Below are 26,539 nucleotides of genomic sequence, written 5' to 3'. Positions count from 1 at the left end.
TGTACTGCAAATGGTAAATTTGAAGGTCGTCAAGACAGCTGCATCTGCTCAGCCAGTCTGAGAAGATCTAGTTCTCCAGCTGTTTCTGATGTGGTGATCTGGGCAAAGCTGGGAACATGGCCCTTATTTTTGGTCTCTTTTAGAAGATTGCTTACAGTGCAAAAACTATGCACTGGCCTATCTAGTGCTCACAGTACATGACTGTTCATTCAAGTAAATATCATATACTTCCGTTTTATTCTTTTTTTTTTTTTTTGTTACTTTTGAAATGCTGAAGTTTCAGAATAAAAACATCTTCCCAAAGGTGCAGCTGCAGACAGCTGAGAGGCACATACTTGTGGTCATTGCCAGGAGTTTGGGTTAACTTAAGTTGGAACATTGGCCAGCCAAGACAACAGAGGAATCTATATTCCTTCCGTATTGTTCAGCTTGCTGCAGGTTCCAATTTAGCAGTCATTAATGCCTGTCTGTATATTGTATTGTGGCGGCTCGGCTACATCAAGTGTGCAGAGGATGTCACCATCACCAGGATGGTAACATGCTACCCGAACCAGAAACCCTGGCTGAATGCAGAGGTCTGGTCTCTGCTGAAAGGCAGGGATGCTGTGTTCAGGTCTGGTGACAGACTGGCACTCGGGGCGACTAGAAGACAGCTGGCTGCAGGAGTGAAGAGGGCCAAGGCCGCATACGCCCAGAGGATCCAGGGACACTTTGCATCCAACGATCCACAGAGTATGTGGAGGGGCATAAAGTGCATCACATCGCTTTGACGACCCCGACACCTCCCCCAGCATCAGACTCACACCTCTACCAGGAGAAGAGCCCCTCAGTGTGACCCCAGCAGAAGTGAGGAGGACCCTCCAGAGGAACCCAGAGCAATGCAAACAATGCCCAACTTTGAACTTTACAGTTTAAACATACATGCTTGATGCTTGTTGTATAGCAGTGTACTCATTTCTGAGATGTAACTTTACAGGTGCGGTCAGAATCAGCAGCTATGACACAAACATTCAGAAGTGGGACGAGGGTAAGGTATTTTTTTATTTTTTCACTTTTCAAGTGTTGTGGTGGCTCCTGTATTTACTGCTACCTGTGTTTTAGAGCACTAGCGCTGCAAACTCTTCAAATGGACTTGGACTTTTCCATAACTGAAGACGAGAAAGAGGTATAGCAGTAACGGTCTCTACAATTTAATTTCAATAAATTTCCTTAAAGTCAGTCACTATCTTTCACTGAATGGGCTAACACAATTGTAATGCCAGAGAGGCTATGCAGAGCTAAGTCAATAAAATAGCGCTGTGTGAAGTATATGTAACAGGGTAGATCTGTATCAGGCATTTTGTGAGCACATGGTGCATGTGTGTGTGTGTTGGGGTGTGTAAGAGTGGGTGTGGCTTCCACATGTGGGTGTGTGCAGTGATCCTAGGTGATGGGCTGATCTGATACAGGTGTGCTGGGTGTGACCTTGTCACAGCCAGCTTAACTACCACTAGTGCATTCACCATTCAGTCTCTCTCTTTGTCTGCTGGTGCCTGGTATTGTGTGTTTAAGCTCCCTATTAGTAGTTTGGTGATGTTTCTTAATGAGTCTCTCTCTTTGTCTGCTGGTGTCAGTGGGGTGTGTGTGACGTGGTAACGGAGTCTTCTCCTGAGAACGGTGGGTCGGAGCAAGAAAGTGCCGGCAACAGCACAGCGCAGCGTAGAGCAGCAGCAGTAGCCAAGGAGTAGTGCCGACGGAGCCACCTGGTACAGCAGCCAACCCCGCCGGATACAAAGTACCAGCCCTGGTGATTGTACGGTTTTGCCTCACACCAGAACCCACACCCGGGACACCGAGCCAGAAAACTTGTAGCCCTCTTTTAATTAGTCAGCCCCAGATGTCGCTCCATGACTTTTAATTATATTTTTAGAACTGCAAATAAAGATATATTTTTATGATCTGGTCTGGTTGTGTCTTGCCCATCTATAACTGGTTGGTCAAATTGGCATTTTGAACCTCTTTACATATACTAGCAAGTAAATATTACTATGACTCAAGAAACCAAGAAAAGAAAAAGTACTATTATATTATTAAACTACTGTTATGTTTCACACATGACACCGTTTGTATCTCTGGGAAATGAGGTGCAAAAACACACCTGTGATTATTGTCATAGATTCCACCAAACAGAACACTATGGAGATATTTGTAGCTGCCATTTTAAGAAAGAACTAAGACTGAATTTCAAAATGCTAAAATAAAGTTTGTATTAGGTGTCCAAGAGGCTTATAAATCAGTTGGTCAGGCCATCCAACAGTCAGGTCCAGACTGAAATCCACTCCTGCATTGGAAACACTGCCTACTGTCTCTTGTTTTAGTACTGTTTCTGCTGTCTTGTTGTTTTGCCACAGACTGAGTCATGTTGTTTTCATGCTGGTTTTCAGATGGCTACAACATTTCATCTGGTCCAACATCCAGTGACTCTGTCTCTTTCACCAATACATGATAATATCTGGAGACAGCTCTGGTCAGTCTGCTCACTACAATATGTGTGTGCAATGCATGTATTCACACGCTGGCTGGGATTAACTATACCGTAATAGTCCACTCTCCACTACTGGGAGAGTCCATTATTCATAAGATAATTTCAATTAACTAAACTTCCACAAAGTCAGTACAAACTGCCACTTCTTTCAGATTAGTTTGTTAGTCATATCAGTGAGACATAGACATAGATCAGTGAACTTATTTCCTCAAGGTCATGATGATAAATGGTCCTGGATGCTCAAACATAATACCAACAGGTAAAGATAGGGTATGGAATTGGCCTTTTGTTTTAATAAGTAAGTATTTAATAATAAGTAAAGGTAAAGTGCTTTATTTGTCATTATACAACGAAATTACATGGTCGGATGGAGGGTTAGTCCTGAGCCGCTGCGACCACACGCACTGTGGGCCAACCTGACCCGTTGCCTACCACCTAGCACCTAGCATGTTATGATGATGGGAGGAAACTGGAGTGCCCGGAGAAAAGGGGTATCTGCTGCAATTATGACTTAGCCGCAAGAAGAAGGACACCTTCTACTCTATGTCTTGTTGCTCAGCAGTATGTAAAAGTAAAAACGATACTGAATATAGCAATGTGGTCCCAAGTGGATCACAAAGGTTTAATATGTTTTTATTAATGTGTGAGAGCAGATTTATTTATTTATTCATTTATTTAATGTTGGACTGATAAAAAAGCAGCACAGGTTTTTTTCTGTACTTTAAGACCAGACTTGCACAAAGACGTAGGTACTCGTATACCCACATTCCAAGGTACACCCGTATTCCGTATACATTAAATTATATTTGATTTTCCATTATACATGTGCATTGTGTGTTGATGAATGAAAACCTTTTTCGTAGTTAGGTGCTATTGGGACTTGGTACTCAATCTTGGATGTCAGGGATGATGATATCTTCCCCCAACGTGTCATCCTAGTTATGATACCAGTTGCTGTTTGTGGATGTTGGAACACTGAGCTACCAGTTCTTTTGATGTTAATCTAGATGGGTTTTGAAGTTTCAGTAGGTCCAACGTTATCTGTTTAATAATCCTGCTTACTGGGGTCACTTTTATAGCAGTGTTCACATCTCTTGTCATTTACTATGCAAATATACTCCCTTCGAGGTCATAGTTGTCCACTGTTGCCATGGGACACAATCCAGTTTCCCATAGTTTGCCATTGGAATGTGGACTACTTTTGCTTTTTCAATTCACTTTTGATGATTAACAACAATGAACATAGGGAATCATTTATCTAAAACACAAAAAGGAAAAGATATTGTGTGGATCTATAGTCTAGTGTTGTTGCAATATTAAACAATTGAGAATCTACCTGGAATAGGTTGAAGAATTTGTAAAATACATTTATTTAAATGACAAATTGCCATACAGTAGTAATTTACATGTAGAATTTGCATGTGGGTATGCAAAATATGCAGAGGCTTTAGACAGGTGTCATAACAGTGTGTGACTTGTTTGACCTAGTAAACAGGTGTGGGAGTCAGACAAAATGTTCCAGGAAGTTTACAGATAGTCTCTCTTTCTGTGAATATTTGTCTGTGTATCTGGAGAAGTGCAGTAAAAAGGTTGCATCCTCCTGACAAGAACCTTTTCAGAGGCAAGAAGACAACGACAGGTAAAAATCTTACTAACATTTCACTCATACATTATATAAGTGGTTATTATTATTTATTTTACTCAATTAACGAAATTAAACAAAAAAATATATATACTTGTTTATTTGTTTAATCTGAAAAAATTGCAAATATTACATTTCTGTGAAGTCCAAAGTTCACTTCTAGGATACCAAGGCAGAATTAGAGTCCATCTGTTCAGAAGTGTTTACAATCAGTGTAATGAGACTAAGGTGTTGATCAGTGAATTATTTTTGTGGAAGTGTATGGTGGCACGGACAAAGGAGCTTTCTGTGAACCTCAGAAAAAAGAATTGCTGTTGCACATCAGGCCGGAAAAGGTCACAAAACCATTTATAAAGAGATTGGAATCCACAAATCCACAGTTAGACAGATAGTTTTTTTAAAACGCTTTTTGGATAAACCATGACCTGGATGACTGAGAACCTTCACAGACAACAAATGGAGGAGATTTAAGACAACTGTTACCCTCTACAGGGGTAGTAGACCAACAAAGATCACTTCAAAAGCTTAGACTTAGACTTAGATAAACTTTATTCATCCACAAGGGAAATTGCTTGGTCACAGTAGCTTAGTTGTACATAAAAAACACTCTTAAGAATCTCAGATAAAAAAAAAAAAGATTAAATAAAATAGAAATAAAAATAAGTAAAATAAAATCTAGTAAAATAAAATAAAAATAGTATAAGCAAAAATGTACAAATAAGCATATTAGCATATGGACAAATGTACAAGAAATAGAGAAGGAAGGATATAAATTATATATACAGGGTGCAGTAGTGTCCATTAACATGAATAACACGGAGTTATCTGTTATCACAGAAAGGTGAGCTGTTGTACAGCTGGACAGAGAATGGTATGAATGACATCCTGTAGCGTTCAGTGTGGGAGCGGAGCTGAATCAGTCCGTTGGAGAATGAGCTCCGCTGCCCCTCTATAGTCTGGTGTAGTGGATGTGACGGATTGTCCATGATGGAGAGCAGTTTGTCCATTGTCCTCCTGTCCCTCACTGAGACAAACGTCTCCAACTCACTGCCAAGCTACATGCAAAATTAATGTAATTAATCAAATAAAAATCCTAGGCTATTGTAAACCATCATTTTATTCAATTCATTTATTTATATAGCATCAATAACAATACAAATTGTCTGAAGACGCATTACAAAACCTGGCCTGAAACCCCTAGGGAAAGCACATAAGTTACATAAGAAACTCGAGGGATGTTCAGAATGTTAGTAATGGTCTGATAGTTTATACTTGTTTGATTTAAAAGCCCTCTCTCACATTGGCTAATGTTAATGTTTTTAAACATCCGGGCCAGGACTGCTCATTAAATGACAAATGAATTCATTCTAAATTATACCAGCATATTCTAAAAGAAAATCTCATGACATCTATCCATGCGGTGAACCCTAATCCAATAGAAATCTTGTGGAAGGACCTGAAGGAAACAGTTCATGTGAGGAAAACCACCAGCATCTCATAACTGAAGTGGTTCTGTACTGAGGAAGGAATGGGCAAAAATTCCTCCCAGCTGTTGTAGACGACATATCAGCAGTTACAGGAAATGTTTAGCTGCATTATACCAGGTTCTGAAAACAAGAATTCACATACTTTTGATACTGACAGATACACTGTGTACAAATGATTCATTTGACTGAATGAATGAATGTACAATATTTCTCTTTCTTTTGTTTGATTGGGTTCTTTGTCTGCTTCAAGGACTTGTGTGAAAACTCCCTCAGGGTTATATACGTATTAATGAAAGCTTTAATGTTTGTTGGTTTTACATGACATGAAATCTACATGATTTGTGTACAGCTTGTGTAGGATACAATGTAGGATAATAAAGTGTTTTATTACTGTCATCATTATATATCCTATAAATCCTGTTGCTTAATATAATAATAATTATTTGGACATTCTAAGACTTCTAAAAGAGACAGTATAGAATTATAGTCAGTATCCTGACAAAGAAATGTGATGTAATTATATCAGAATCTAAGGCGCTTGTAAACCAGCATTTAATTACATAAAAAGGTTGTTCAGAATGTTAGTGATGGTCTGATAGTACTGATAGTTAGTCTGAATTCAAATGGATGAGAACGATGAAGAGTCTGAGGGTGTCCTGTGGTGTCTGGCAACAGAATGTTGTTAGTGGGGGCCTTTGGGTCCTATGGGTTGAGGGGAGGGGCCTCTGTGGATCATCCCACAGATACTTGATCAGTTTGGGATCTTGTGAATTTGGAGGCCAGGTCAACACCTTGTGCTGTTCTTCATGTTTTTTGAGTTGTTCCTAAACCGTTTTTGCGTGTGTGTCAGCTATTCTTCCTGGGGTCCGACATATAATACAATACAAGACAAAAATTTAAAAGAAAAAAAAATACATTTTAAATACATTAGTTCTAAGATCACAACCCAGGACAATGCGAATTGCTCTGTTTTGCACTTTTTGAAGTTTATTAATTGTGTCTGCCGTGGCGTTTGACCAGACCACTGAGCAGTAGTCAAGATTTGACAGAATTAGAGCTTGTATTATTAGTTTAGTTGATTTTGGTGATAAATATGCTTTGCATTTTCTTATAACAGAGATGCTATCAGATCTAACTGAGGATTTTTACTAATGTTGTGGTGCGAGCCCATTATCATACAGTTGGTTTTGGATATATTCAAAGCAAGTTTGTTGCAGTTAACCCACTCCACAACTGCTTTTAACTCTTCTTTCAAAACTGCATTTAGCTCCCCGTTGGATAGTGCAGAGGCATATATGGTTGAGTCATCAGCATACATTCCTATGTTTGCATTTCTCAGAACAAGTGGTAGGTCATTGGTGTAAATAATGTACAATAACGGTCCCAAACAACTCCCCTGTGGTACTCCGCATGACGCAACATTCTCTTCAGAAAAACACCCATTAAAGAAAACTGTCTGTGTTCTGTCAGTTAGATAACTCCTTAGGAAGGACAAAGAGGACACCTCAAACCCATAACATTCAAGTTTTTTCAACAGTAAATTGTGGTCAATTAGGTCGAATGCAGCTGAGAAATCAAGCGTAACCACACCAACTAGTTTCTTTTTATCTATTTCCCTAAGCCAGTCATCTGTCATTTGAGTTAGAGCTGATGTTGTGGAGTGACCCTTACGATATGCGTGTTGAAAATCTGTAAGTAAATTATTCAAAGATAAGTAGTTCGTCATTTGTTCAAACATTACACTTTCCATAATTTTACTTAATACAGGTAAAAGGCTAATTGGACGACTGTTGGCTCCTGAAAATTGCAGTTTCTTATTTTTTGGTAATGGAATTATCTTGGCACGCTTCCATTGTAGTGGACACTGACAGTTGGCAAAACTCATATTTATAATGTGACAGATAGGAGGTGCAATTTCCTCTGCGACCAGCTTTAGTAGCTTACTATCAAGATTATCAATGCCTGGTGGTTTATTTTTACAAGTTCGTAACATATCTTCTACTGTCTTAATACCTACTTTATCAAACTTAAATGAACATTGTTTATCCTTCATAATGTTATCTTTTATTAATAGATTGGATATGTTATTTATATCAATAGGCGGCATATTATTATTTAATTGATCAATTTTATTTATGAAATATTCATTAAGATAGTTAGCAATGTCAGATGGTCTAGAGAGGAAGTTGCCGTCCACCTCTAAGAATGATGTGTTTGAGGGTTTTTGCCCATTAATTCATTCAGTGTTTTCCATACTTTTTTGTTATAATTTTTTATATCAATAATCCTCAGTTTTAAACCATTTGTATGATCTTTTAAGAATTATTTTGGGTCCCGTTTTTGGAATTTTTGCCTTCCTTACCACTGCCACCATGTTATGATCACTACAACCGATAGGCAATGAAAAAGTTGTGAGACATTGTTTCGGAGCATTTGTGAATATATGGTCAATACATGTTGAGCTCTTAATACCCCGCCCTCTCAGACATGTTCTAGTAGGTATATTTATAAGCTGTTGAAGACCACAGGCAGAAGTAGTAGTTAACAGTTTGTTTTTTTGTGAACAGTTATGCGAGAGCCAGTCTATATTAAAGTCACCTGTTAGATATATTTCTTGACCCATAACACTAATGCAATCTACCATCTGGCATATTTTATCTAAGTACCTACTGTTGGCACTTGGCGGTCTGTAACAGCAGCCCACCAAAATCGGTTTCAGGTGAGGCAGATGTATTTGCAGCCAAAGTACTTCGATTTCAAAGTTCATCAGGTCTTCTCTGATTTTAGTAGGTATGCTTTCTTGAACATAAAGTGCGACCCCACCACCAAATGCATTTCTGTCTCTTCTGTATATGTTGTATCCCTTGATGTTTAAAGCATTGTCTTCAAATGTGGAGTCTAAATGTGCTTCCGATATTGCAAGTATTTGTATATTATCATTATAGAGAATTTCATTTACTTCATGTACTTTGTTCCTAATGCTATTTATGTTTACATGTGCGATTTTTAGTCCTTTATTCGGTAATTTGTGTTTTTTTGTAAGAACTTCTGCCATAGAGTTAATGAGAGAGATCTGAGATAAAACTCAAATCAGTCATGCCATTAAGTGTCTATAGACGGCTTTGGAGTGCTGCTGCGAGGGTGGATAACTAGTCGCATTATATTACATACTACGGCTTTGGAGTGCTGCTGCGAGGGTGGATGACTAGTTGCATTGTATTACATACTACTTACTGTCATGTACTGTACACACAGTGCATGCAGCATTTTATGGAAACATAAGCAGGAACTTCACGGCTTGAAAAACAATAGTTTCTTGTTAAATGTAGGCAGGGAAAAAAGGGAAAAGGGAAAACCCCACTGAACTTATTAAAAGCACGGCTCATACATTTCCAGTACTTTTTTTATATTTCCTGGGTACCTATCTTGTGGATCAGAGGTCTATATATTTGCACCCAAGATTATCTCCAGAATTTATTTAAACAGAAGGAAATGTAATTCAGTATCAACTTCTTTTAACAACTATGGACACATATTCTGAAAATTCTCTCCTATTCTAATGTTTAGTTAGGGGTCCATGCAACAACGTTGCAGGTTCTCTATTGTTTTTCTTCCGATTTTTATTCTTCACCTTCATCTTAATGTTATGCTTAGCTACAGTGTTGGGCGAGTTACTTCAAAAACGTAATACATTATGTATTACTTGTTACTGCCATTTCAAAGTAATTCATTACATTATAATATTACTGTCTCTGAATTGTAAGGCATTACACTACTACTGCATTACTTTTAAGTTACTTTCACCAAAATAACTGGAAATATATATACTTATTCTAAATGTATCTTATTATGCTCCTAGGCTTAAGGCTAACAACAGAAGAATGTAATAGGCGCAGTTTAAAAAATAAAGAAAATAAATTGCATTTAAATGAGAAGATGAGGTAGGAACAATAAGTGCAAAACTAACTTAAGGTCAATAAACGTCAAAAAAGCAACCCCTAGCAAGCTAACCTCCTGACTACCAGGAAAAAAAATATTATCCATTTTAATTTTAATTCCCCAATCTTTGTAAGGTAATTAGAATGCTGAAAAAAATATTAAATACGTTTTTATTTTTAAGTTTTCATATAAGCCATTTTCCTTAACAAGAAAGAGAAAGGTAACAAAGCCCCACCCATCATTGCAAAAGCTGTAAATGTCCACTGTAGATAGGCAGTATTAGTTTAAACCTTGGCTTTAACATCAACACATATGCACAAACCAAAAGCTTAATATAACCTGTGGACAGTGGTTGACTGACAACCTGCACTATTAGTTTACCAGAGAAGTTAAGGCTCAGCTCTCCCACAAGGCTAGATAGAACAAAAACGTCAGCTAGTAAACTCCCACTGAACAATAACAACAACAGTAAAATTTAGGGCTGTTGCTAATGACTGTGATGTGTTGGTGCTGAATGATAAAGTAAATAGATCTTTTGGTAACTTATAGGAGCCACACGCCTCAGATGGTCAGCCAAACCTAAGGTGTGTGCGCGCTGCGTGCTTGGGGGAGGGAGGGGTAAACGAGACAGGTGGATCATACCACTCGGGGGGTTACGGCATTTCCACGTTAAAATGTTATTTTTAAACCACATATTATCTTCGATTGAGCTATTTTTTGTCATCTTATCATAGACAAACCCTTTTAAAATAAAACAAGCACCCCTAAAAACGGGCTACTGTCCGACGTCGAGCCTGGAAGAAACAATTTACAAATTTGCGCTGAATTTTTCTCCTCTGCTGATCTCGCGGTGTTATTGGCAATAAAAACAAAACACCACTTAATTTCGGGTTAAAATGCATTGTAACGCGTGTTACTGACCTTTGTACCGAGTAAAATATTACCCAATTTTTTTTTTACCGAGTTACAGCAAAAAGCAATACATTACAGTAATTACATTACTTTTGTAACGTGTTACTCCCAACACTGCTTAGCTAAAAGTGTCTGCCCAGGACAAACTGCAAGGGCAAAAGGCATCAAACCTGGTAACTTGGTAGAAGTCCGAGCATTTCAATTTTCTAATGTGTCAATACACATGCCTACAGCTAGGTGGTGCTATAATAAGCCCGTGTGCCCCAGAAACAAAATTCTTTTTCCCTCTGATTCATTACATAGCCCTGGTTCTAATGGACTAGGCCACACCCATTTCCGCCTGCCATTTTTTTCCACCATTTTGAAAAAATTGCACCTCAAAGCAAAATCAACTCCTAGCCCATTCATCCAATTTTCACCAAACTTGGCATGTATCATTTAGGGACAAAGATAATAAAAAGTTCTCAAAAGAACTTTACCAGGATTATTGATTACAAAGTTAATGGCTAATTAATTTTTACGGCGTGGCACAGTGTAACTCCAAAGCTAATATTTTGTGAAGTATGTACCCAAACGTAATCAAACTTCACATCACTGAAGATAATAATATGATTCTGTACAAGCACCCCAACTTTTGTGACCCTTGGTACACAAGCTACATTTCAGTATCTCAAAAACTGCAATTGCTAACTTAATGAAATTTGGTATACACAATCTGTAAAATATTGTGTAGATGTCCATCAAATTACATGACATAACATCTACAGGGGACGCTACAGGTGACACAGAAACATTTAATATGACTTTAAGGCCTATAACTATAACTTTCAATCCTAATGAAACTTAGCAACCGTTATTATAATATGCTTGCGTACAATCATGCCAAGTTTCGTGAAATTCGGGCTGTAGGGGACGCTACAGCGACTACATGTTTATATCTCACAAACCACCACAGTAAACTGCTTGAAATTTGACAATTATAATCTGTGGCTGACTCCTTACAAGCCCATTAGGTTTCATGCAATGCGGTCTATAGGGGGCGCTACTGGTGACTCATGCCTCTGCTTCCCGCTCGGGGACGACTTCGCCACGGCATGGATCCCTTTATGATTGCTTGTGATCATCGAGTTAGGTGTTTAGTTTATTAAATTTGCACAGTCTAGAATCCAACACAAATTACAAGCCAAGTGTTGTGTACTTTGAAATCTATTAACGCCCAGACTTCAGTAACATACTCAGTGTGGCAAAAATTTACTTGAAAAAATGCTCCTGCAGTATCATCGCGTGGCGTTCCATGGTCATTTGCGAAAGAAGCTGACTTATTTATTATTTGTTTCAGCGATCTATTCTCAGCTCCAATATAACATTTTTGAAATTTGCATAAAATCACTGTAAATGTGAGCTGACTAATTGATAATGATGATGATAATACATAAAGACAAACTACTGTCCATTCTCTTCTTTATATTTTTACTGTATTTGCGGACAATACCACCGTGGTGGGTCTCATATCCAACAACGATGAGACCCACTACAGAGGAGAGGTCCAGAATTTGACTCAGTGGTGCTCCAGAAATAATCTCATCCTGAACATCAGCAAGACCAAGGAGGTCATAGTGGACTACAGGAGGACCAGAAAGACTGAACACGCTCCTCTCTGCTTACATGGGGAGGCAGTGGAGCTTGTGGAGAGCATCAAGTTCAGTGTGACAGTGTGGTACGGCGGCTGCACAGCACAGAACAGGAAGGACTGAGCTCGGGTAGACTGTCGTCTACCAGATCTGGACTATGTGTATGCTGCCCAAGTCCAGAAGAGGGCCAGACGGATCCACCCGGGCCATGGACTGTTTGTACCTCTTCCTTCACGGAAAAGGTACAGAAACATCAAAATCACAACCAACAGACTGAGAGACAGCTTCTTCCCCATAGCTGTGAAGTCAATCACACACTCAACCCTCCCCCCTGACCCCGCCCCCCGCCATGGACACTTTGCAATCATTGCAATGTTTGCACTGTATGTTTACAAGGTTTGCTGCTAATTATTCATTCCTATGTATATATTTGCACAGCTGTATTTTTACTTTTTTATCTTATTTTATTCTTATAGTTAAACATTTTGCCTATTCCAAGTCTTTTGTATTGCACTATTTAAGCCAGGAGCTACCGCACAAAATTTTGTTATGTTCTCACATAATGACAATAAAGGATTCTTGATTCTTGATTCTTTAAAATGAATTAAAATCCAAAATTGAAATATGTGATTGCAACATTATTCATACCCTTAGTTCAATGCTGATAGGATACTTGCTGGAGAACAGGTATTCTGCAAATCTCCTCGGTTATTTTAGTCCACCCTTCGTCACAGACCCTCTCAAACTCTGCTAAATGTGATGGGTACTGTAGGATCTGTGAGCTACCATCTGGAGACTTCTGCATAGAAGTTCTACATGGTAATGGCCGTACAAAGACAGCCAGGCTGTTGTGCTCAAGCCAGTGTTGTTGCAGCTATATACTTTGGCTCATTGCTGCGCTCAAAGGGGAACCGTTGCTCCAGCCCCAGGACGTTCCTCCACTGTGAGGACGTATTTGGCTGAATTTATATTAATCTGTCTGTCCCTGCTGTTGATAAATTCCTCCTGAGCATGATACTAAGACACCATGCATCACTGTAGGGACTGGATTACAGGAGATGAATCGCACCTTTTTCCATATTCCAGACATTCTTGAACACTAGTTTCTCTGAGTTTTAAGACAATGTTTTTTAAGTTAGTCATACAATCAATATAAACTATTGAGAAGTGTAGGAATTACAGCTCCTCAGTATGTACAGTAGCTCTTTCTTTTTCAAGAGGACGAGGGTAATAACTGGACACACTCAAAAACTGTTTCATGGACAGGTGTGGAAATTCTTTCATTACATATTTAACAATTAAGGTAAAGTTGATGTCAAGTGTGGCATTTGGAAGCTCTCAGTGCAAGCACACTGTGATTTCACAAAGCCTTCACAACACCCAAGTGAAAAACACATTCAAGATTCAAGTCACGAGGGTTCATCATTAGTTGGAAAGAAAAGGAGGTGGAACACCCTGTATGTATAATATAGACTTTCTACAGATTCCCAATTAATTCATTGATACATTGTTTGTCTGAACCACTGTACAAGAATATTTTATTTTATTATTATTTTTTTTTTTTGCTGCTTTGGTATTGTAATGTTCCAAAAAAATGTCAATTTGACTTTTACCGAGCCATTCCGATGTCAGTCCTTGGCCATATCCATTATACGTCAACAACATTTTGAGAATTTCTCTGAGAAAAAGACATATCTGACGTTACTATGATGTAACATTGTTGTGTCTTGAATTTGATGCAACTGCAGTTTGTTCAAGTTTGTCCTTACGTGTTGTTTTTAAAGTCTATAATTCCTAAAACTGGCCTTGGCTGTCTCTTGCCGTGCTGAACAATAAACATGAACACATTATGTGAATGCAATGGTCACATGCCACAACAACCACAAGTTTTCACATTGCTCATCAGGGAGGTGGCATATTTTTTCTTTGTTGACTTCCTGGTAGCATTTCAAACAGTAAATCTGCAAGTCTCAAGTCTCACATAACAGCTTGTAGTTTTGAGCATCTGTGTTGTCTTTAAAAATGTTCACAGGTTACCCGTACAGTATATAAATGCACATGTCTTCTGCTTGATCTAATAATGAAAAGTGATTGTGTTAACTGTATTTACTCTCTAGTCAGGATGGCTTTACCAAAGGCTGTAGGATACGTGGTTATTCTTCTGACTATATGCTGCATTCAGGCGACTCAAGGAAACAGAGACTCTTTGAATGTCTTCTTTGAGGTGAGAGGAAGAATTAATAAGTATATACTCCTATCTTTTATCTTATTTACAGTTATTGATCTGTAGTCTGATGATTTTTCCAGGAATTAAATGATACAAAAGGATCCCCCATTCATGCCAGAGAAAAAAGAGCAAGTGAGTCACATTTTAGTTCATCAACTATATTAACTGATTGATTATTGCACATCTCTGTGCTGATTATTAGAGCAATACATACTGATCACTGAATCTGTTCTGCCCTTGTTACTGATGTATCAGTTCAACAGTGACACAGTATCTGATCATGTCTGTTTCTACTCTAGCTCTCACTAATTCCATCGCTTATGAGCTCCAAACTGTTATAAGCATCTCTAACCTGGAGGATCTCCGAATGATTTTGAACAATACCAGAGTTATAAACATCTCGAACCTGGAGAATCTCCTAATGATTTTGAACATTCTCAGAGTTATAAGCATCTCCAACCAGGAGGATCTCCGAATGATTTTGAACAATCCCAGCTTTCCAATCAACAGCACAAGTGAAATCACCAATCTTTTTATTTTATTTTTTATTTTTATCAGTTTAACAGTGATACAGTATCTGATCATGTCTGTTTCTACTCTAGCTTTCACTAATCCCACTCATTATGAGCTCCAAGCTGTTATAAGAATCTCTAACCTGGAGGATCTCCAAATGATTTTGAACAATCGCCGAGTTATAAAAATCTCTAACCTGGAGGGTTTCCGAATGATTTTGAACAATCTCAGCTTTCCGATTAGCAGCACAAGTGAAATCACCAACACTGCCATTACAACAGGTAAAACATCTTTTTTTTTTTTTTTTAATCAGTTCAACAGTGACACAGTATCTGATCATGTCTGTTTCTACTCTAGCTCTCACTAATTCCACTGAATATAACGTCCAAACTGTTACAAGTTCCACCACAGTGGAGCCTCATGTTTTTGGTCAACTAACTCCAACTGGTATGGACAACATTTTACTTTTTTCTCAATTCCAAACATTCTGTAATCATTGAACTGAAAGATTTTTCAGTCAAGAAGAGCTTCTATTGATGCCAATGGTTTCTGATTTATTTGCAGTGACAACCACCACAAACGCAACAATGCAAAACACAACTACAACAACACCCAAGACGCCAAATACAATTACATCGGTGACGAGCGCTGCAAACACAACAATACACGTGACAGCAACAATGTCAAACACAACAACCTCAGTGTCAGCAGAAATGCTAAAAACAATAACCCCAATCATGACAACCTCAAACACAACAATACAAAACACAACTACAACAATAGCAAATACAACACCACCCATGATGTCTAGCTTAAACACAACACTTAACACAATAACACCGGTGATGAGCACTGCAAACACAACAATACAAGTGACAGCAACAATGTCAGTGTCAGCAGAAATGCTTAAAACAATAACGCCAATCATGGCAACCTTAAACACAACAATGCAAAACACAACTACAGCAACACCCACGACATCTGCCTTAAACACAACAACACCAATGATGAGCACTGTAAACGCAACAATAGAAATTATGGCAACAATATCAAACATAACAACACCAATAACAACAACATTACCAAACACAACAATACCAGTGACGACCACCACAAACACAACAATGGAGATGATGGCAACACACACAGCAACCCCAGATGCAATGCTATACACAATAACTACAATGATGAAGAACCCAAACACTACAATGCCAAACACAGCAACGTCAATGGGGACCTCTGCAAACACAACAATACAAATATTGCCCACAATGCTAAACACAACAACACAAATGACATCTTCTTCCAATACAACACAAATGATGACAATGTCAAACACAACAACCCCAATGACGACAACGCTAAATGCAACAACACCATTGATGAGTATCACAGACACACTCACCACACTTACGATGCCAACAATGTACAACACGACATCTCAAAAGACATCCACCTCAAACATTACACAAATGACAACAACAATGGCAAACACAACAGCACCAATGCTGTCTGCCATAAACGCAACAGAACAAATGACCACAACAATCGCAAACACAACAGCAACAGAGGCAAACACAACAACACCCATGACGCTTACTTTGAGCACAACACCAATCATGAGCACTGCAAACACAACAACTGAAATTATGGCAACAATGTCAAACACAACGATTGCAGAGGCAACAGCATTGCTAAACCCAGTAACACCAATGATGACCAGCCCAAACACTAAAAAGCAAAACACAACTACAACAATAGCAAATACAACAACACCCATGATGTCTAGCTTAAACACAACAACACTAAACACAATAACACCGGTGACGAGCACTGCAAACACAACAATACAAGTGACAGCAACAATGTCAAACACAACAACCTCAGTGTCAGCAGAAATGCTTGAAACAATAACGTCAATCATGACAACCTCAAACACAACAATAAAAAACACAATTACAACACCCAAGACATCTACCTTAAACACAACAACACTAATGATGAGCACTGCAAACACAACAATAGTAAATATGGCTACGATGTCAAACATAACAACACCAATAACAACAACATTACCAAACACAACAATACCAGTGACGACCACCACAAACACAACAATGGAGATGACGACAACAAACACAGCAACCCCAGATGCAATGCTATACACAATAACTACAATGATGAAGAACCCAAACACTACAATGGCAAACACAACAATACAAATATTGCCCACAATGCTAAACACAACAACACAAATGACATCTTCTTCCAATACAACACAAATGATGACAATGTCAAACACAACAACCCCAATGATGACAACAACGCTAAATGCAACAACACCATTGATGGGCATCGCAGACACACTCACCACACTTACGATGCCAACAATGTGCAACACGACATCTCAAAAGACATCCACCTCAAACATTACACAAATGACAACAACAACGACAAATACAACAGCACCAATGCTGTCTGCCATAAACGCAACAGAACAAATGACCACAACAATGGCAAACACAACAGCAACAGAGGCAAACACAACAACACCCATGACATCTACCTTGAGCACAACACCAATCATGAGCACTGCAAACACAACTGAAATTATGGCAACAATGTCAAACACAACGATTACAGAGGCAACAGCATTGCTAAGCCCAATACCACCAATGATGATGAGCCCAAACACTAAAAAGCAAAACACAACTACAACAATAGCAAATACAACAACACCCATGATGTCTAGCTTAAACTTAACACTAAACACAATAACACCAGTGATGAGCACTGCAAATACAACAATACAAGTGACAGGAACAATGTCAAACACAACAACCTCAGTGTCAGCAAAAATGCTAAACACAATAACACCAATCATGACAACTTCAAACACAACAATGCAAAACACAACTACAACAACACCAAAGACATCTACCTTAAACACAACAACACCAATCATGATCACTGCAAACACATCAACAGAAATTATGACAACAGTGTCAAACACAGTGATCTCAGAGGCAACAGCATTGCTAAACCCAGTAATACCAATGATGACCAGCCCAAACACTAAAAAGCAAAACACAACTACAACAATAGCAAATACAACAACACCCATGATGTCTAGCTTAAACGCAGCAACACTGAACACAATAACACCAGTGACGAGCACTGCAAACACAACAATACAAGTGACAGCAACAATGTCAAACACAACAACCTCAGTGTCAGCAGAAATAATTAAAACAATAACACCAATCATGACAACCTCAAACACAACAATGCAAAACACAACTACAACAACACCCAAGACATCTACCTTAAACACAGCAACAACAATAGAAATGATGACAACAATATCAAACATAACAACACCAATAACAAAAACATTACCAAACAGAACAATACCAGTGACGACCACCACAAACACAACAATGGAGATGACGGCAACAAACACAGCAACCCCAGATGCAATGCTATACATAATAACTACAACGATGAAGAACCCAAACACTACAATGCCAAACACAGCAACATCAGTGGGGACCTCTGCAAACACAACAATACAAATATTGACCACAATGCTAAACACAACAACACAAATGACGTCTTCTTCCAATACAACACAAATGATGACATTGTCAAACACAACAACCCCAATGACGACAACAACGCTAAATGCAACAACACCATTGATGGGTATCACAGACACACTCACCACACTTACGATGCCAACAATGTACAACACGACATCTCAAAAGACATCCACCTCAAACATTACACAAATGACAACAACAATGGCAAACACAACAGCACCAATGCTGTCTGCCATAAACGCAACAGAACAAATGACCACAACAATTGCAAACACAACAGCAACAGAGGCAAACACAACAACACCCATGACGTCTACCTTGAGCACAACACCAATCATGAGCACTGCAAACACAACAACTGAAATTATGGCAACAATGTCAAACACAACGATTGCAGAGGCAACAGCATTGCTAAACCCAGTAACACCAATGATGACCAGCCCAAACACTAAAAAGCAAAACACAACTACAACAATAGCAAATACAACAACACCCATGATGTCGAGCTTAAACACAACAACACTAAACACAATAACACCGGTGACGAGCACTGCAAACACAACAATACAAGTGACAGCAACAATGTCAAACACAACAACCTCAGTGTCAGCAGAAATGCTTGAAACAATAACGCCAATCATGACAACCTCAAACACAACAATAAAAAACACAATTACAACAACACCCAAGACATCTACCTTAAACACAACAACACTAATGATGAGCACTGCAAACACAACAATAGTAAATATGGCTACGATGTCAAACATAACAACACCAATAACAACAACATTACCAAACACAACAATACCAGTGACGACCACCACAAACACAGCAACACAAATTACGTCTTCTACAAATACAACAACACAAATGGTGATAGTGTCAAACATAACGACCCCAATGACAACAACGCCCAACGCAACAACACCATTGATGACTACCGCAAACACACAAATGACGACAACAATGCCAAACACAACAACACAAATGACACCAATACCAAACACAACAACTCCAAGTACAACAATGCCAAGCACAACAACACTCTTGACAACAGCAAAAACATTGGTAACAAATACGACAGCACAAACGACACAGACAAATATCTCTGAACAGAGGACCTTCAACCTTACCCTGAACATGGATTTCAACCCCTCATACAATGACCCAAGCAGTAAAGTCTTCCAAGACATTCAGAAATCAGTAAGTATTTAGGCTTTTTTTCCCTGTCTTTGTCATTCAGTGACATCACAATGTTAATCTAATGAATGTGATATTTATTAATTCTGGTTTGATATGTCTCTCAAACAGATTCAAAACCAATGTAAGAAGCACATCTCAACTTTACATTCAGTGACGTTAATCTCATTAAAGTAAGTACATTTTTAGTTGTTTGAGTTTACACCCATTTACATAAGTTTTGGACACAAAATGTGGATTCTTTTCAACCATAATTGCAATGTACATAGGATTGAGGAAATTTAGTGTTATTTTATTACATTTATGTTTTCATTGGTGTGTAATCATCGGTAATTACAAAGTTGGCCTTTAACTTTTTTTATGCTGAAGCAGCAACTGCCTTAGTAGCTTCTACACACATGGAAAGGAAGATGCAATTGAGGGGCATTCTATTGGTTGCAAGCTACACACTGCACCTTTAAGTTTAATGTTAAATAGAAATGTGACAGGGCAGCAGTCTTGACGCCTCAGTAAGATGTTTTAAAGTTAGTACTAACTAAAACCTGGTCTAAATGCTTTCTGTAGGCAGTGACTGGAGGACGACACTATGGTTCCAGATCAGATGTAATGTGGCCCTAAATCATTGACATTATACCTGCTTTTTGGATTTTTATTGGTATTCAATTCTGTATTACAGGAGCGGAAGCACCATTGCTACCTTTGCTGTCAATGCTACATCTTTTCAAGACACAGAAATTACAGCACTTAAATCTGGATTATTTACTGAGCTGACTGGAAATTACTCTGTGATATTTGACAGTAAGCCAGTTGTTTTTGGTTTATTTTCATGTATATAATCCTTGTGTTGGATGGTTTTACGGTAACTGACTTTCTTTGTCCGTTCAGGTACAGCATTCTTGAAGTTTGATCCAAAAGAAGTATTCTTTGAACATAGTGTGACTGTAACATGTGGCCCTCCACCAGCGGGGCTCAATTTTGGTACAGACTGGACTGCTGAGTGGTCACGTAATGGCAGTCTCATACTTGAAGATAAAGAACACAGCTTTTCGAGACAGAACGGATCAGCAACATTAACTGTATCAAGATTTTTCCGGACTGACATTGGTAAGATACAGATTGAATGTGATTACAATGTTTGCCTTAGACCTAGACAAAATTTAACTCTATTCGACTTAGTAAATTATAATACTGAGATATTTTTTATATATAGCTTGTGGTAGCCATTACTTTTTGCACCAGTCTCGCACAATGAAACGTGAATTGTAAAAAAAATCTACAGGTTGCAGTACATCGGCAGAGAAATTATTTTGTTGCATTCTGTGGCATTTGAACAACAACTAATAAATAAGCTTGGTATTTGTTTTAGAACGACACGGATAACACCAATGAAACAGGTAGACCAGACAAATCAAAAGCCAAAAATACTCCAGTCAGTGCTTTTGCAGTAAAAGCTAATGTCAGTGTTATGTTAAAAGAAATGTCAGCAGAAATCATTTTTATTACTGTCAGGGAAATACTAGAAATACAATTGTCTCATGAGACATGTATCTTTAACAAGCCGACAATGACTAATTCTCTCAATAAAAATCCGATTAAAAGCCATAGCAACAATAATAATGTAATACCTTTTTCCAAATAATTAATTGCTGGATAAGGTAAATAATTTCCATCTCTGTTATCTGTGATATTAAAGTCTAAGGATGACACCAACTTCTAAAGAGAGCAAAGTGTCATTTACAGGTACATTTATGTGTGGATTAAAACGCTGATTGGCTGTCTAGAATAAATCTTTTAGTGGACATTACTGATTTATGGCAGTAGTGTTAAAAGTATAACTCTTCATGTGTGTAAATTGAATTGAATTGAAATGTAAAAGAACAACCAACGGTATTCCAACAACCTAGTGGAAAAAAATGGCCATGCTGTTGTTTCAGTAACACTGACTTCATATGACGATGATGATCATTGATTTCAGGACTTTATGAATGTAAGCTGATACGGAAAGCTGGTGCAGTGTTCCGAGAGAAGTCCAATGGATCCTTCACTTTCAGATTGACACCCGTAATCCAAGTGAAACCACGCAGCGCAAATGTGAAGTGTGGGGGTGGAACTGTGTTAGTGGAGTGCTCTGTCAACAGTCCCTACAAGGTTCAGTTTCTGAATTCGTCAGATGCAGGTAAATCTGACACTAACAAAAGGCGAATCAGCCATCAGCTAAAATCAGGTACCTATTAAAGTATCTCTCATGTCAACTTTTTATAATATGCATTATTTGTAGGTTGTCAGTGTTTATACTCTGCCAGTGTCTGTATTGAAATATTCTTTTTTTGTTCACAGGAACTACCATCGCCCATCGATTTACAGTCCCTGCATGTAAAACAAACCAGGAAAAGAAGGTCACTTGTCAATCAACCGATTATCCATCATTTAAAACAGAAATAATACTGACATTTTCAAACGAAAGTGAGTGCTGATCCAAATGTTCCAGTCCAAATATAATTCAGATCCAGACATGTTTTCCTGTAACTTCAAGCACTGACATGAAAACCTCCTTCTTTCCCTCTAGAGTTCTTGTGTTTTGATGATGAATTTGGAAATGCAACTGTAGGTTACAAGGCTGTTGCACCATGCGAACCAGACAAGGTGGGAGAAAAGACAGCAGTTTGTAAGGAAAATGGTCAATTTGAAGATCCCCAAGACAACTGCGTCCTTCAACTTGTTCAGGAGCTCTTTGTGCAGTCTGAGGTGATCTAGTTGTCTAACTGTTTCTATCACCAGATGATGGCATTAGCAGCTGCCTTCCTTCAGCCATAGCTTTTCCCTTTGTATTATTAAAAATATTGGTTTGCAGTGTTCAATAAATGGGTAAATTACAAGACAAAATATGCAGAATATAAGTTGATTACATGTTTATATAATTATTTAACCCAATAATGGAGGTCTTGATTCAAAATGTCTAGCTAAACATGACATTGCCTACATTTTGATTGAAGGTCTTGGTTTTCCAACTTAAATTGGATCCTTGAGATAACCCATAAATCTTAATTTTATACTTTCACAGTCCTTAAATAATAATTCACTGCCAGAATTCTTGGACGAGCTCAGCAATATCACTGTCACTTCCACTCCAAATGTGACTGAATCTCCTGCGACCATCAGGTCCATTGTTGAAATACTCAGAAATGTAGCCAACGTGTCATCATCATTAAATATCTCAATAAGCAGACCTTCAATGGAGGTAAGTGACTTAGTCTGCTGGGGTTTACATGTTGTAAATAGTAATGTTTTAAGATTTAATACCTTCTTTTCTTTCAATTTAGGATGTGCTGTTAACTGTAGGTGTTCTCACCACAGACGAGGCCAGAAAGTCATGGGAAAGAATGAACACCAATGATACCAGAAACATGTCATCAACAAGAAGTAACATCCCCACAGCTGAAAGTGTCAGCTCATTATTGTTGCAGTCTCTTGAGACTATAACAAGGGGCCTTACCAATGACACTTTTGACATTGATACTCCTTTTATTCTCTTGAACAAAACTACATTCACAGACACTTTCAGTGCTGACTTCAATTCTTCAGTTGAGATAGACATACCAGAGTCTGATGGAGGAAATAAGTCAATCACTGTTATAACATTCTCCTCAATGGATAAAGTACTTTCTGCAAGAGATAAAGACAATTTCTCACTCACTATTATCAATGGCAGGGTTATACTAGTTCAATCCAGTGGCATTGTCAATAATATCTCACTCACATTTAATGTCACTCACGACGACACTCTGGACAATCCTCAATGTGTTTTCTGGAACTTCAGCTTCTTTGATGGTCTTGGAGGATGGGATGACCAGGGCTGTGAATTGGTATTCAGTGTCAACAGAAGATTCACATGCCACTGCAACCATCTGACCTCCTTCTCTATCCTTATGTCACCCAACGGTGTCAATGACCGTGTCTTGGACTATATGACCTACTTTGGAGTTGGTATATCCATAGGTTCCTTGGTCATATGTCTCATCACTGAAGCTGTCGTATGGAGAAAAATAAGAAAGAACAACACGTCTTACTTGCGTCATGTTTCCATTGTTAACATTGCAGTGTCTCTTCTGATTGCAGACGTTTGGTTTATTATTGCAGCATTCATTTCAGACACAAAGGGGACAAACAGCCCAGCATGCACTGCAGCTGCATTTTTTATCCATTTCTTCTACTTAGCCCTCTTCTTCTGGATGTTAGCATCAGGTCTGCTGTTGCTCTACCGTACAGTCGCTGTCTTTGAAGGGGGTTTGTCTAAAACATCTATGTTGGCTATTGGATTCTCTCTAGGCTATGGGGCACCCATCATCATTGCAACCCTCACTATAGCTGTAACTGCACCCAGAAATGAATACGTCCAAAGAACTGGGACCTGCTGGCTCAACTGGTACGAGTCCAAGGCTCTACTGGCATTTGTGACACCTGTGCTGTCAATAGTGCTGATAAACCTCATAATCCTTCTTGTGGTGATATACAAAATGTTGAGGACAAAGGCAGGACGGAGTGCTGCCCAAGCAACTGAGAGGCACATGCTTATGGTTATTGCCAGGAGTTTGGTTGTGCTCACACCAGGTTTTGGATTAACTTGGGGCCTGGGAGTTGGAACCATTGCCGACCCAGACAACGAAGGATTTCATATTGCATTTGCATTGTTCAATTCACCTGCAGGTACTAATTCAGTATTTAATAAAGCTGATCTGTACATTTTATTGTACTACCTACATTATTTATTGGCTTGTCTGCTATCACTGAATCTCTTATAGCTCCCTTATATACTCTGTGTTTCTTTATAAAGGGTTTCTTCATATTGGTGTTTGGAACACTGTTGGACAAAAGGGTATGTCTGTCTCAATATACATTTAATCAGCATAATTAAAAGCCAACTCTGATGTAGAATCCACATCTTGTATAGCTGATTAACGTGTGATTTAATAAGTAGATTTAAACAGATAACTTGGGATAAATGTCCACCTTTAAAGGCTACTTCATGGTTTGTCTACGACTGTTAATGATCCAAAGTGGCAGGTTTTCACATTCCTCTACACGTTCAAGAAAGTATAATAGCAACATTCTCATAGCTTGATCTGATTGAAGTGATGAGCTTGACAGTTAGAAACCCAAAACATTACCAACGATTCTCAACTTTGAACTTCACAGTTTCCTCTAAAATAAATGCTTGATGCTTGTTGTATAGCAGCGTGCTCATTTCTGAAATGTAACTTTACAGGTGTGGTCAGAATTAGCAACAACGACACAACAGTGGGACGAAGGTAATAACACTTTTCTGAATAATATTTTTTCCAGCTCAGTCAAATATTGTGATGGATCATGCGTTTACCTTTTAATTTTGTTGTAGAGTATCAGCGCTGGAATCCCTCCAAGTAGACTGGGTTTGTACGAGAACATGGCTCGACAGAGTCTGAATGACAGTGTCACACATGACACTGTTTGGCTCTCTGGGAAATGAGGTTCAAAAACACGCCTGTGATTGTTGATAATATGGAGATATTTGCGGTTATCATTTTAAGAGAAAGAATTAGGACTTAATTTGAAAATGCTAACACATTTTTTATTCTTCTATTGTTTTAGTACAGATCTGCTGTTTCATTGTTTTGCCACAGACTGAGCCATGTTGTTTTCTTGTCAGTTTTCTGATGGCAACAACGTGTCATCTGGTCCATCATCCAGTGACTCTCTCTCTTCTCGTCAGTCAGAATAACAACTAACTAAGCAAACCAGCTTAATACAATTTATTTTTTCTCACTGCAATCAACTAGTGATTCGGCTCCTTTGGCTCAGCTCCCTGGAAGAGCTGACTCCCAAACCAAAATGGCATAAACAGTTTCTTAGTTGTTTGGGGGTAGGGCAGACGCCTCTGCTCGCTACATTATATTGGATGTATAATACTGTATTTTCCCTTTACAACATTTGTGTGTGTATACTCGTGCACAGGCTGTGATAAAATACATTGAGGAAGTAAATACAAGATAAAGTACACAATGCATACTGGCTCTTCTCATGGTTTACTTTGCAACTCAAATCAGTTAGGCAAGGCTGTCTTACACAGCTCAGTGATATTGTTTACTCACAGTGTGGCATCAGAATGATAAATTATCCTGGATGATTGTCCCTTTCAGTCATATTTCAGTCAGGTAAAGGTGCAAGCAATTACTTCTATTTTTATTAATTAATTAATTAATTAATTTTATCAAGGAGCCTCTGTTGCTACTTTAACTTAGTATGTTTGTTCCTGACAATATCTTTATGCGTTCTTTTACGAGCATGTGGTCATTTGTTCTGCTGTTTATTTGGTCAATTGCATGTTGCCAGTTACAATATATTTATATATAATATGTACTATGTCTATTCCTCATTATGTTTTGAATTTGTAAAGCAGACATGTATCATTTCTTTCTTTGTATGTTGGTTATAATTAAACCCTTTGAGAAGCCATTGGACTTTGTGGGTTTCTTCCTTCACATATCTTGCTAATCTGGCACAAGGTTAAAAATATTTCTGTCTGTCAAGGTTGGATAGAGGCCTGATGGCAGATTTTCAAGATTTAGGTTTTACTTTGAACCCAAGCAGGCAGAAGTTTCAAGGCAGCTGCGGGGTAAATAGTGAAGCAGGTGATTGCTCACCTAGATCAGTTTGTCAAAGAGTATAACATGTCACAAATTTTAAGTCGCTGGGGAATTCCTAAAACCATCACTTCCTTGTTTTGCTTTGGGTAAAACGGGGAAGCCGTGGACACTACCAGTAATCTGAGAGGTCATTCAGAGTTACAGTATACTGCTTTTGCACATCAATAATATAACTTGGG

General features: G+C 38.4%; 2 protein-coding genes across 2 annotated transcripts in view; both read left to right on the top strand.

The window, feature by feature from the left end:
• The window catches only part of LOC311499860 (adhesion G-protein coupled receptor F1-like), a gene marked incomplete at its 5' end in the record, with an annotated part of 47,834 nt that extends 21,693 nt beyond the window's left edge, over positions 1 to 26,141 (top strand). Inside the window, 3 exons of the mRNA XM_084560998.1 lie at positions 24,512 to 24,553; positions 24,944 to 24,986; positions 25,073 to 26,141. Of these exons, the coding sequence (XP_084417124.1) occupies positions 24,512 to 24,553; positions 24,944 to 24,986; positions 25,073 to 25,101 (114 nt within the window). The 3' untranslated portion in view covers positions 25,102 to 26,141. The remainder of the gene's footprint in view (positions 1 to 24,511; positions 24,554 to 24,943; positions 24,987 to 25,072) is intronic.
• LOC311499360 (uncharacterized protein) lies at positions 531 to 24,615 on the top strand (the record flags this gene model as incomplete). The annotated part of the gene is made up of 13 exons (XM_084560316.1): positions 531 to 732; positions 977 to 1,032; positions 1,614 to 1,723; positions 15,842 to 16,446; positions 16,846 to 17,351; positions 18,282 to 18,765; positions 19,168 to 19,548; positions 20,566 to 20,784; positions 21,656 to 21,904; positions 22,018 to 22,143; positions 22,247 to 22,425; positions 22,742 to 22,918; positions 23,001 to 24,615. 13 exons carry the CDS (start codon positions 531 to 533, stop codon positions 24,477 to 24,479), a joined length of 4,773 nt encoding a protein of 1,590 aa, XP_084416442.1. The 3' UTR covers positions 24,480 to 24,615.
• Positions 26,142 to 26,539: the final 398 nt, after the last annotated feature.

Source organism: Chelon labrosus (genome assembly GCF_963514085.1).
Source record: "Chelon labrosus genome assembly, chromosome: 14".
In the NCBI taxonomy this organism is placed as follows: domain Eukaryota; kingdom Metazoa; phylum Chordata; class Actinopteri; order Mugiliformes; family Mugilidae; genus Chelon; species Chelon labrosus.
The sequence above is the reverse complement of the archived record's forward strand: the minus strand, read 5'-3'. Positions and strand labels throughout refer to the sequence as shown.